The sequence below is a fragment of the Monodon monoceros genome, unplaced genomic scaffold (assembly GCF_005190385.1).
Source record: "Monodon monoceros isolate NGI ecotype Baffin Bay Population unplaced genomic scaffold, NGI_Narwhal_1 Super_Scaffold_13, whole genome shotgun sequence".
Taxonomy (NCBI): Eukaryota; Metazoa; Chordata; class Mammalia; order Artiodactyla; family Monodontidae; genus Monodon; species Monodon monoceros.
In genome coordinates, this window is record NW_021703769.1 from 79,372,635 (window position 1) to 79,385,533 (window position 12,899).

At 53.6% G+C, this 12,899-nt stretch overlaps 1 protein-coding gene across 1 annotated transcript; it reads right to left on the reverse strand.

The window, feature by feature from the left end:
- Positions 1-1,317: 1,317 nt before the first annotated feature.
- Positions 1,318-12,519, reverse strand: LOC114894338 (mucin-12-like). The gene is given in 13 exon segments (XM_029220867.1): positions 1,318-1,359; positions 1,531-1,619; positions 3,478-3,554; positions 3,854-3,856; positions 4,160-4,321; positions 5,027-5,189; positions 5,281-5,355; positions 5,726-5,877; positions 8,370-8,434; positions 8,737-8,812; positions 8,814-8,862; positions 9,364-9,465; positions 12,510-12,519. Coding segments are annotated over 13 exon segments (1,065 nt in total).
- Between the last annotated feature and the right edge of the window lie 380 nt (positions 12,520-12,899).

Sequence of the window (12,899 nt, forward strand, 5' to 3'; positions counted from 1 at the left end):
CGAAATGAAAGTCGGTCAAGAAATCCCAGAAATAAATGGGCCCCAAGCCCTTTGATCCTGAGACACCGGAGAGCTGGGGGTCATCTGAGGAAGCGTGGAAGCTTCACTAATGACTGGAGGTTCAGCTGTGTTCCAGGCCAAAGGGCAGAGGGAAGGGGAGCCCCTCCCTGGCTGGGCAGCACATAGGCACACAGGCCATCAGATTTGTCATCGCTCTGAAGGGACAGGCACAGGGCCTGAAGCAGCCTGGAAGAGCTAATGGGACCCCGGGAGGGAGGTGGAAGGTGGAGGAGAGGGTGGGCCTGAGCCTCCGAGGAGAAGGGTGCCCTGCTTCGACTCCAGCCCCAGGGAATGAGACCCCTCTCCCCTCTTCTCAAGCCAGCTTTACTGCCGCTATGGGTATCCCACCAGGTCACAGGGTGCAGGTCATGGACGCAGCTGGGCCAGTGCCCGGTCCCAGGATGGCTGAGAGTTCTTGGGTCTGTGGGTTCACAGGTAAGCACAGCCCCTCTGATCATCTGGAGTGACCTAGGCCCCTCTCAAGGTCAGCAGGGCAAAGCACTCACTCTTTGGCCTTTCTGGGGGCTCCCCCCGTCCCTGGACCCTAGATCCACTCTCGACCACAGAGACCTCAGGCAGAGGTGGGCCCGCCACTGCCCCTGCTTGGAGCAGACAAAGGGCTCACTGCCCCACATGTGGGACACAGGAAGGGGCCAAGATTTGGCCTCCAACCTTGGAAGGAGTGCTCTCCCGAGAAGGACCCTCCCAGACATGCAGGCCTGCAACCAGGCCCCTGCAGGGGAGGGGAGGAGACCACTCAGGCTACAGTCTGCACTTTAAGACTTGCTTTTTTTTTTTTTTTGCGGTACGCGGGCCTCTCACTGTTGTGGCCTCTCCCGTTGCAGAGCACAGGCTCCGGACGCGCAGGCCCAGCGGCCATGGCTCACGGGCCCAGCCGCTCCGCGGCACGTGGGATCTTCCCGGACCGGGGCACGAACCCGTGTCCCCTGCATCGGCAGGCGGACTCTCAACCACTGCGCCACCAGGGAAGCCCTAAGACTTGCTCTTTTATGGTAGGAAATTCCAGAGTGGGTGTCACCATAGAGCAAACAAGATGCCTTGGGGCTCCTGGATGGAGGGCAAGGGAGCAGAGGGTGGTCACAACAGTGGGGATGGGGCAAACCCAGCAGCCCTGAGAGGACTGTCCTTGGGCCCGGACGTCTGATTCCTCTTGGCGGCCCCGGGACCTGTGGAGGGCTCTGTCAGCCGCTATCTTGTCGTCCAGATCTGGGTGAGGGGTGAGAGCCCCTGTCCCCCTCACTGAGCAGTTGTCACCACTGTGGGCCTCTGAATGTGGAGCTGGGGGGTGGGAGAGGGGAGGTACCGCTGAGGGGCCAGTAGTGATGGTTGCGTCCCCAGGGAGCGACCTGCCTCTGGGCCGAGGGTGCCCCGCCCTCCCCAGGCAGCCCCAGGGGGTGGGGGACAGGGGAGCAGCCCCTAGCTGGAGGGGGGGGGTAGCTCCTGAGTCACCTCTGTGCTGGGGTCCACGTTCTGCAGGGAAGGCTGGAAGTGTCTGTAGACATTTTCAAGGCCAAACGTGTCCCCCTGCAGATTCTGACCTGTAGGGAAAGGTACTGGGGTGAGAGTGAGCCTGGGGGAAGCCAAAGAGACCCAGAGGAGGGTTTTTTTCCAGTAAAAGGAACAGCTTTGAAGAGTCAGCCCCAGAGCTGCCCTAAACTCCTTTCCCACTGCCCATCCGTCCTCCCAACAGCGCAGCTTGTCTGAGGCTCGGGAGGGGACCTGGGGAGCTGGCCCAGGGTCACGCGGGAACAGGAGGGCACCAGAGCGGCAGCCCTCCGACATGCTCTGGGGTCAAAAGTTGTGGCTGGTGAGCAGGGGCCCCAGGCCCAGGGGCCACTTGGTTTGGGTGGGGCAGGAAGATGGGACTGCTTGCGGTCACCGTGCACACTTCCTCATGGCAATGGTAGCCACAGCAGACACAAAGCAGCTGTGCCTGGAATCTCTTGTTTGAGTTGGCACGTGTCCAGCACTGTGCCCATCTTGCAGACAAACTCCCTCCTCGGCCTCCGGGCCCCAGGCTCCGGGTCCTCCTGGCATCTTCCAGAACATCCCTTTGCTGCTTCCTTCAAGATCCCCCGCGCGGCCCTCCACCTGCCCTCCTCGCCCACTGTCTCCCCACCGTGGGCTAGGCTGACCCCCAGTGCTGCCCACAGGCCTCAGGCCTGTCCCCAGGCTTCGGACTGGCCAGATCTGGGGTGCCACCCCTTCCCTGTACCCTGCCCTCCCACCCCCGCCCAGTGCGACCCACCTGCTGCTTCTCCCCACTGCGCCCCGTCACCCCTGCCCAGAGCCTGCAAACAACACGCCCTGCCTGACTCACTGGAATCTGAGCTATGTCATCTGCTGTCCACGCCTCCCGGTCTCTGTCACCCCCACTCAGCCTCATCGTCCCTCACCTGTGGTACTGTGCTTCTCCCTCCCTGGACTCCCCACTTTCATGCTGTCCCGCTTAGATCCTCCTGAGTGAGCTGCTCAAAACGAAGTCTGGTCCCCCTCCCTTAAAGCCCCTCCTGTGGGTCCCCCCATCATGGCCCACTGACCAGCCTTGACCTGGCCCTGTCATTCTCCCGTCCCACTGACACGCCCTTGGGGGGTCAGACCCCCCACAGACCGTGCTCTTTCCCACCTCCATGTCCTTTCTTAAGTAGGGCCCCCTGCCTGGAAAGCCCTTTCCCTTCCCATCATGGGACAAGGCCTCGCTGCCCACTGGGCTGTATGTTCATGGGAGCAGGAAACACATGGCTTACTCCCCACCACTGCCCTGGCTCTCAGCTCAGGGGATGCCCCTCCGCAGTCTTGTCTGACCCCCGCCCCACTCTGGGCTGGAGCAGGTATATCTATGCCCCGTCAAGCCCTGGCCATGGCCCTACCATCCTATTAAATGTGTGCGTCTGGTGTGCTGGGGGTGGCCTCCGGGGGCGGGATCAGGCTCTCAGCCATCCCTGGAATCCCTCCATCGTGTTCGTCAGGAAGTACCGGGAAGGGTTTTCCACCGCAGCTGGGTGCAGGGCCGGGAGCAGCTCTGGGAGCCAGAGCAGGCTGAACCCACGCGGAGCTCCATGGAGGGGCAGCTTATGAACCGGATTTTGGAAACAGGGTGGGATGCGGGTGCGCAGAGACTCAGGCCACCGGAAGCAGCCCAGTCTATGCAAAGGCATGGGCCACAGACTGGAGTGCACGGAACTTGACAGGGAGGAGCGAGAAAAGGCCGGAGGGTCAGCAGGGGCTGCCCGTGGAGGCTCGGGGTCAGGAGGCTGCAGAGGAGCCTGGCTTCTGCAGCAGATGTGGGGCGACCTGGCAGGATGTGCGTGCGTGTCACCCACAACCCCACTGAGTCCGACTTTGGCACTTCTACACCCTCCAGCCTGCCCCATCCTGGCCCCTGATGAGATCTACCTTCCCAGACGCCGGTGCTCTGGAAGCTGACAAGGACATCTTCTTCTTGCCAGTCTCGAGACAGGTTGTACTCTTGCCTGCCAACAGAAATGCCGTGAGCAGCTCGTGGCAGAGAGGCAGGGGAGGGGGCTCAGAGGCCTCTGAACCTCGGGCTTCCGGAAGGGGCTGTCCTGGCCAAGCCCTGAGTCAGGGAGGAGACTGCCCCCAGCGACAGCGGCAGAAAACTAAAAGCATTCCTGGGGATGTCACCACGGCCTGGCCCCCCCAACACCTCAGTGGGCCTCAGTGTCCTTATCTGTGAGATGGGGGCGTTGGACTAGAGTCAGGGCAGTTCCCTTCGATTGCCGGCCAGGTGCTGTGCTGAGCATTACTCAACCTTCTCAGGTGGATCTTATGCATTTTACAATCGGGGGAAAGAGATGGCGGTCTTTCCCGGTGTCCGAGTGTGACGGTGTTGCTCTAGGGAAGCCAAGGTGATAACGAGCACCAGGTAATTTCATTACATAATCCAATTTCAGTACATATGTTTTTGTTTCCATTTCTCTGCCAAACAGACATGTCCTGTCAGATCAGCAGGCTGCCGTGGGCCTCAGCTGACTGCTCAGCTGGAAGGAGCAGAGCCTCAGGTTATTCTGACTGTGGTCCCCTCTCCCCAGGCCCAGCCCCAGCCCCAGAAGCTCACCTGTGCAGTTTTCTCTGGGATTGGCTGAGTAAGATGGCCAGGACCACCACCAAGACCACCAGTAGCACCACCATGGCCCCTACGATCCCCTACACCATGCTCTTGCTGGTGCTAAATTCACAGCTTTCTCCCCAGTGCCAGTGCGTGTCCGAGTTCAGGCACCTGGGGACACACACAAGCTCAGCATCCCTCACACCAGCATCCCACACACCAGCATCCCTCACCCACCCAGTCTCCCGAAAGAAAAAATTCAATGTCAGAGCACAGGAAACCAGCTCTCCCTCTGAGGACAGTTGCTGGGTGCTCTCCCTGACTCCCAAGGCTAAGGGGCGGGGAGGGGGTGCAGGGACCACAGATCTGCGGAGCAGGAATTCAGAATCCGAGGGCGCCGGTACCTCGTCCCAAACACGTGATGTTCACCCATCTAAACACTAAGTAGTTGGCACTTTGACAGCCTGTTACCGTGGTTTATATTTTGTACTTTAATATATGATCTCCCAAATGTAGCGTCCCAGCTACAGCGGGAGGTGGTAATGGCACGGTGGCTGGGATGATGTCAGGGAAACGAATGACAGGTGGAGATAGAGATCCATAGATACAGATTTGGAAATTGATAACTGGAACTTTTTCAGGAAGGGGCTTGCTCAGTCCTACGATGCCTGTGTCTGTAATCTGCACCTCCCTCTCCCTCTGGTGGGGTGGAAGATGGGAGACCTGGGTAGAAGAAAGAGGGGTGTAGAGGAGGGGGGAGGGGTGCCTTGCGAGCTCTGCCCACTCCCACCCTGCCCCCTTGGGTGACTGTTGGGGAGAGTGGGGCCCTGCCACCAGAGAGGGTAGATGCTGGGCTTAGAGGGAACAGGCGCTCACAGGCAATGGGGGCCACTTCGCTGAAGCTGGCACCTGCCGTGGTGACAGTTCATTTGCGACTTCGTCCCCAGGGTGCACTTGGTCACACAGGCCAGCTTCCCATTCAGATCATCCACGTAGTAGAATTGGGCGAATTCCTTCGCAACTTTCTGAGTGCATTGCTCTGGGCGTGGGGGGAGGGCAGGAAGCGTCAGCCTGGTGAACGCGCCCTCTAGCCCTCAGGTTTACCATCCACACTCTGCGGAGCTGCTTACCTTGCAGGTCAAAGCCGAACTTCACGGTCTCATTCACGAAGGTGTCCTTCTCATTGTAGCACAGGAATGAGATATCTGCCCAGGGTGGTGGGAAAGAACAAAATAGATATGGCACCTCTGCCCCCTGGGGGCAGCCAGCCTTCCCCTCCTCCTTACTGGGAACAAGACTAGCAGGATCTTGGCCATCCCCAGATGCAGCTGGGCCTGTGAGCTTGCTCAGATGGGGACATTAGGGCTGGTGACAACCTCAGCCCGGGACTGGGAGGGACTGCTGGTAGCAGCACAGAGTCTGCGGCAGGTATCCGGGCTTGACTGCTGGGGAGGGAGGTCTCTGGAGCTCCGGAAGAGAGGAGGGAGGTGAGGTGTGGGGATGGGGCTGAGACCTCCCTAAGCGACCCCTCCCATCCTTTCCCCACCAACATCAAGGGGTTTTAGGTGGGCTTACTTTTGCACGCTTCAGAATTACTGGGTAGCTTTCCGGTCTCATTCATAACCTTGGCCTTTATGATCTTAGTGAGGTTTGCAAACAGCTCCTGAAACTCTGAAGTGAAGTTTGCCTCCATGATGACTTCATGTTCCACCAGGACGCTGCCTTTGCTGGAATTAGGAATCATCAGGTACCCTGTGTTGCCCGCCCTCCCAGCAAGCAGGGCCCGAGAAGCAAGAGAGGCGATGAGGAACAATTAGCCATATGTCCCAGAGGCAGGACAGAATAGAGACTCTTCCCTCCCAGCAGGTAACAACCTAGAGGGAGGCTACAGAGTAAACCTGTGATAACAACATATGCCAAAGGGTGGGATTCATTCCTAAAAATGGAAGCTGTTGGGCAAAGATGCGGAGAAACTGAACCCTCGGGCATCGTTGGCGGGAATGTAAAATGGTGCGGCCACTGTGGAAAACAGTATGATGGTTCCTCAAAAACTTCAAAACAGAATGACCATACGGTCCAGCAATTCCACCTCTGGACATCTAGCCCAAAGAATTGAAAGCAGAGGCAGGAAGAAATATTTGTACACCCATGTTCATCACAGTGTTATTCATAAAAACTAAACGGTGAAAGCAATTTAAGCGCCCGTCAATGGATGAATGAATAAACAAAATGTAGTCTGTACACACAATGGAATATTATTCAGCCTCAAAAAGGAAGGAAATTTTGAGACGTGCTGCAACATGCATGAACCTTGAGGACATTATGCTAAGTGAAATAAGCCAGTCGCAAGAAAACAACTACTCTATGAGTATTTATGAGTAATAATAGGAGGTCCCTGGAGTAATCAAATTTGTAGAGACAGAAGGTAACGTGGTGGTTGCCAGGGGTGGGATGAGGAGGAATTGGGAGTTATTGTTGAATGGCGACAGAGCTTCAGTTTGGGAAGATGAGAAAGTTCCGGAGAAGGACGGTGGCGGTTGCGCAACACTGCGGATGGACTTAGTGCCGCTGAACCGTACACTTAAGACGGCGAATTCAGTGGTTAATGGCAGATTTTATGTTATGGGTATTTTACTACAATGAAAACATTTTTAATTAAAAAATGTGAAGTAGAAGCTATTGGATTATATTTTCAAAACCAAAAAAGCAAGCGTTCAGAAATGAAGAAACATGAAGCTGCTTTAGAAACGTTGGATTTCAACCCAGAAGCTTCTTGTTAGACAGTCAGCAATGCTCTCAGCAGAGAGAACTTGAGACGAGGTCCATCACTAGTCACAGCCGTTGTGACAGAGAAGTCAGGAGCAGGACCCAGGAGGACTTGAAACAACAAAATCCTGAGCCAGAAGGGAGATGGAGACAATGGCTCTGATGCTGGGTGGGGGTGGAGGACACTAGGCTATGGAACCCAAAGGGCCCTGGACATGTTGGGACCTGACAGCCCCCAGGCTCCCTTCCCACCCCTCTGTCTGCTTCTTTGCACTCTCCCCTCAGAGTTCTGATTCTCCTGCCTATCCTTTCAATGTTGGGGCTTCCCACGCTCCTTCCCTGGTACATCTTCGCTTCTGTGCTGTGGCGACGGCCCCGGCCATCTGGTCTACTCCCAGGGCTTCCAGCGATGTCTATCTAGGGATGCCGACACCGGTGCCTCCACTGTAGACCCTTCCCGTCCCACGTTTGACCATCAGCTGCTCCATCACTCAGCCACTCCACGTGGCTGGGCCCCCAGGCCAAACACATCATCTTCGTCTCCCATGCTGCTCTTCCTTGCATTCCTCATTTCAGCAAAGGGCACCCCGCACTCCCAGAAGCCCAGAAATCTGGTGTCGTTCCTCCTTTTCTCAAAACACCCATCACACTCCCATGATCTGCTGGTCCTGCCCCCTAAAGACCTCTCACACTGGATACTTTTCTTCTTCATTATCACCTCTCAGGTCCAGGCTGCTATCATCTCGGTCCTCTGTCCACCCATTCTCAGCCCTGTAGCCAAATTGAGTTGTCCGCAGTGCAAGTCGGATACTATCCCAATGGGCCACAATTGCTGATGCTTCACATCCAAATAGCTTGGCACAGGTTACCTTTCTAACCTCCTCTCCCACCATGACCCCTTTGTCCTCAAGCAGCCAAGTGTGCTTTATGTTCTTGGAATCTACCCTCCTTTCTCTCACCTCTAGGCTCATCGTCATTGATTTCCTCTTGTAACACTCTCCTCCTCCTTTCCTTCTACTTGGCTCATTTCTCCTCATCCTTCAAGCCTCAGCTTAGCTGTCACTTCCTCCGGGAGGATTTCCCTCCATCTCACTGAGCTTGCATTCAGGACCTCTCCCACTGCACCTTGTGTGTCCCTTACCATAACTCTAGACAGACTGCACAGCCATTCTGCTACCTGTGTTCTGCTACTCTAAGCTCCATGAAGACCAGAACCACTGTGCTCCCAGCACCTAGCACAGGGTAGGCTTTCAATACTAGTTTGTTACTTGGATGAGTGCTGAATGAATGAATGCATGGTCTCAGAGCCCTCAGGTGTTGCCTTCTAGCTAGGGGCCTTTTTGACCCAGCCAGGTGCTGATACTCTAATCATTCATGATAGGAGGAGACAGGAGAGCAGGCGAGAGAGGAGGAGCTTCCCATAGTCTATAAATCTCTCCACCCCCATACTCACAGTAGTTTCCTAATGATCACGCCGCTGTATTGTGGAAAGTCTTTGCTCCTGTAAGCTTTATCCATCTGAAAGAAACAAGACCGCTGAGCTCACAGAAGCCTGGAGTGTGCAGCAGCCCCTGTTCTCTTTCCCCAAGGAGCCCCTGTATTAGCCCATTGGAAAGAAGGAAGGGAAGGCAGAGGGATGTTCCCTCTTCCAGGATGTGTTGGAGGGGTATGGCTCAAGGAAGGAGGCTCTCAGAGGAACCGCCCCCCTCTCAGGACTTAGGCTGAAGGGACCCAAGAGCTGAGAAGCCCTGAACAGTAAGTCAAGATGAGCCCTGGCATCCCCTCTCACATTGGTGAATCTAGGCTTCCTCTGCTCTTACCTGACTCTTGAATAGTTGAACAAAATTCAGGTATGTATGGGAGGATATGTTATTTAGGTCTTCTGTGAATTTCTGTTGTTACTTTCACTCTCACCTCTACAGCGGCATTGAGTTTTTCTGGGGCTTCTGTGGGAAGAGGACACATTATGCTTGAGTTTTTCTGGGGCTTCTGTGGGAAGAGGACACATTATGCATGGGACAGCAACCTCCCAGTAATGCCTTCCAGGATTAGTTAATTCTTCATCTATTGGCTTTGGGGAAGTAGAGAGAGTGTGTAGGAGGGAGGATGGAAACTCAAAAGGCAGGTAGGAGTAGCTGAAACTTCTGCCCCTTGCCTCTGTATACCAGGAAGAGCTAGTGGCCAGGATCACAACCTAGTGAGACCTAAGTGGAGGCCTCCAGATGATCATCCCGATGAGAGAGGCAGGTTAGCTAGTGAAAAGGACCCAGAAGAGGGAGGCAGAAGGTCCATGTTCTACCTGTGTTTTGGCCTGGGTGAAAGTCACATTTTCTCCTCTACCTGCACAATTAAGCAGTGGTAGCAAATGATCCTTCCAGTGCTGCCCTCCTATTTTAAGTGGTTAAGGGATGTGGGGATGATCTACAAGTCTCAGGAAAGGTCTTTACCTATGAATAAGTATTCCAAGAGGGACTGACACTGGTAACCAAAGTAGCCTTGGGTACAGGCACATTCTTCTCCGTTCCAAGTGGCCCCATTGTGGCACTGCCCTGAGAAGGGGTAGAACATTCACAGAGGTTACCATGGAAGCCCCAAACACAAAAACATTGACTCCTGTTCCAAGTCCCATCATTCAGACACTGCATTGAAAGATGGGGATGGGACCAGATGATCATGCAGCAACCGAGATCCATTTGTCACCACCTCAACCCCCAGGAGAGAGTAGGGAAAGGAAGAGGGACAACAGAGAGGAAGGAAGCAAGAGCTAAAAGAGGACACACAAAGGGGCTTCCCTGGTGGCGCAGTGGTTGGGAGTCCGCCTGCCAATGCAGGGGGTACGAGTTTGAGCCCTGGTCTGGGAAGATCCCACATGCCGTGGAGCAACTAAGCCCGTGTGCCACAACTACTGAGCCCACGAGCCACAGCTACTGAAGCCCGTGAGCCTAGAGCCCGTGCTCCGTGACAGGAGAGGCCCACACACCGCAGCGAAGAGTAGCCCTGGCTCGCCACAGCTAGAGAAAGCCTGCGTGCAGCAGCAAAGACCCAAAGCAGCCAAAAATAAAATAAATAAATTTTTTAAAAAAAGAGGACACACAAAGAAAACAAGGGCCCTACAAATCAAAGAGGCACTGGAAGTGTGGAACAAGACCACAAGGAGTACAAAACTGATTAGCTGATAAGGGAAGATGAGCAGGAGGAACCCACAGAGTGACAAACAAGGAGACTTACTTGTTGTCATAGCTGGAGAGTGGGTTGTCATCACAGCTGTGTGTGTACCAGTGAGTGGGGGACGCAGAGTTGAAATGGTACTGAAACCAGGGACTGGAGCACCGGTGGAGCCAGGTGAAGTGGAGGACAGAGGAGGAGAAAAGCCGGAAGTTGACTCCTCTTTGGCAGTCATGGTGATAGGTTCTGAGACAAAAATGTGGGTAGAGATCTCACTGGGGCTTAATGCGGAAGGACTTGCATTGTATGTACTATGCAAAGAAGGGGTAGAGAATGATGGTGTGGACCCCTCTGTGGAGGTTGTGTAGAAAGTGGATCCTGGAGGAGAAGATGTGGTCATGTGTCCATAACCACCAGAAGTGATTAAGGATTCTCTAGGCCTTGATGTGGAAGCAGAAATTTCATTCCCTTCAGTAACAGTGCTGTTCAAGGTACCGGTAGGTTTTGATGAATCAGGAGTAGAGGTAGAAAATGTGGTTTCCTTGGTGAGGCCTGTGGTTGTCTGTGCAGAGACAGAGGGGGTGGTAAACAGCTGGCTGGAGCTTGAAGAGGAAGCAACGCTACCATAATGCCCAGGATAGGATGTTCCAGACGAAATGGTTGATTTCGATGATTTGGAAATGGTTGTGAGGACCGAGGGCATTTCAGTAATTGCTGTTGTGCTGTGTCCAGTGCTGGAGGTGGTGGTAGAAAGTTGCTCAGAACTTAAAGGTGTAGAAGGTGAGGAGTAAGAGGAGAGTGTGTGTGTTGATGGCGCTGAGAGAGTCGTGGACGCAGTGGTTTCAATATAAAATGTCGTTGTTTGTTCATCACCACTGGATGTGGTAATGGATTCAACTGGACGTGAAGTGGACACAAGACTTCCATCCCCTTTAGAAACTGTTGTTGTAGGTGAGTCCATGAGCTGAGGAGAATCAGATATGGTGTTGTGATCTGTGGTTTTCTGAGTGACAACAGTGGCAGTCTGTCTTGATCCAGCTGGGCCAGTGAATGTCTCTCCATCGCTTGATGGGGCTGTAGAAATCCCAGCAACTGTGGTGTGGAAACCCTCAGAAGACACTGTGGATTCAGACCAACCAGACATGGTGATGGAACTCCCAGGGCCCGTGGTTGGGGAACCCTCATAAGAGAGTGTGGATTCAGACCAACCAGACGTGGTGGTGGAGCTCCCAGTGGCTGTGGTGAGGGAACCCTCAGAGGAGACTGTGGGCTCAGACCAACCAGAATTTGTGGGGGAACTTCCATCCCCTCTGGTGGGGGAACCCTCAGAAGAGATGGTGGATTCTGACCAAGTGGAAGTCGTGGTGGAACACACAGTGCTTTCGCTGGAAGCAGAACTTGGATTGCAAGTTGTGGTTGTCTCTCCTGGAATAAAATAAGTGGTAGACAGTTGATGAGGACTTGAAGGGGATGCAGTTCTTCCTCACTTTCGGTATAGGTGGTCAGAGGACTGTTGTTAACAAATCTGAAACGTGTCTAGAGAATTGTTTCTTTAGTGAGTGTCGTGGCTGTTTGTCCAAAGACTTGAGTGGCGGTTGATTCACCAGAACCAGAAGGTGATGAAGCCCCTATATTAGCAGTAGTATGGAAGGTGGCAGACGGAACTGATCATTCTTAGAGTATTGTAGGAGAAGTGGATTGCCCGGTAGTAATTATGGCTGACGGTCCATCACCACTAGAAGAGTATAGGAGTCACCGGGACTTGTTTTGTGGACATTCTTGGTTAAGGTGTTTGCAGACGACACAGTGAATTGGGAAAACTCAGAGATGATACTTTGGTATGTGATTTTGTTACTGAGTTTAATGGCAGTCTGTCCCAGGCTGCCTGGGACATAGCTCGTCAGCCTATGACACTGAAGCATGGCTTTCCTTTTCAGGGGTATAGGATGCCCCTATGTCAGGGGCATCTGTAGATATGGATAATTTACCAATGGTGATCTAGACCTTTGTCTCTTCTGTTGAGTATAGTAGTTTATTTATAGGGCAAAGTATCACTAGCTAATATTCTGGGGGTTAATGTGATTTATGACTTGAATTGTTAGTTGTATGGCTGTGGATTTTGACAAATCTGTATGTTCATATATATGCACATATATACATATATATACATATATACACATACATACATGTATATGATTTTTCTCAACCCACAGTGTCATCTGCAAACACCTTAAATAAGAATGCCTCCACATCAATTATATATGTGTACTGTTACCCAATATTGCCTGTACATTCCTCCCAGGCACCCAGAGACATGTTCATTTCCTTTGGCACTCCTGCATAAATTCAAGCTGAAATTAGTACTCACATACCCCCTGCACATTCCTTTTGCCCCTCACATTCTGTGATTTGCAGGCCACACACTCACCTTCCGTCATGTGGCTGACACTTAGTCTGACAAATCTCTCTTCACGATCCTTTACATGTGAGATTCCTCCTCTACCCCAGCACTTCCCACTGACCCAGGAGGAATAGGAGAGCTAAGGCAGTCACACATCACTGTGGCTAATTCATCCCCTGTCCTTTCTCTCCAGATACACTTACACAGAGGCTAGCCACGCTACCTGGAATACTACCACCACTACCTGGCTGTCCTGTGACCCCGGCGACTGCCCAGATGAGCTCTTCCTCCACCCTGGTCCCACAGCCCACTCAATGGGCTGCAGCTCTCTGATAATGGGAGCTGGGCTTGCACCCTGGGACTGGAGGGCTTCTTCTGTGTTCTCTGTGCCACTAAGAACATGTGACTGCACATGTG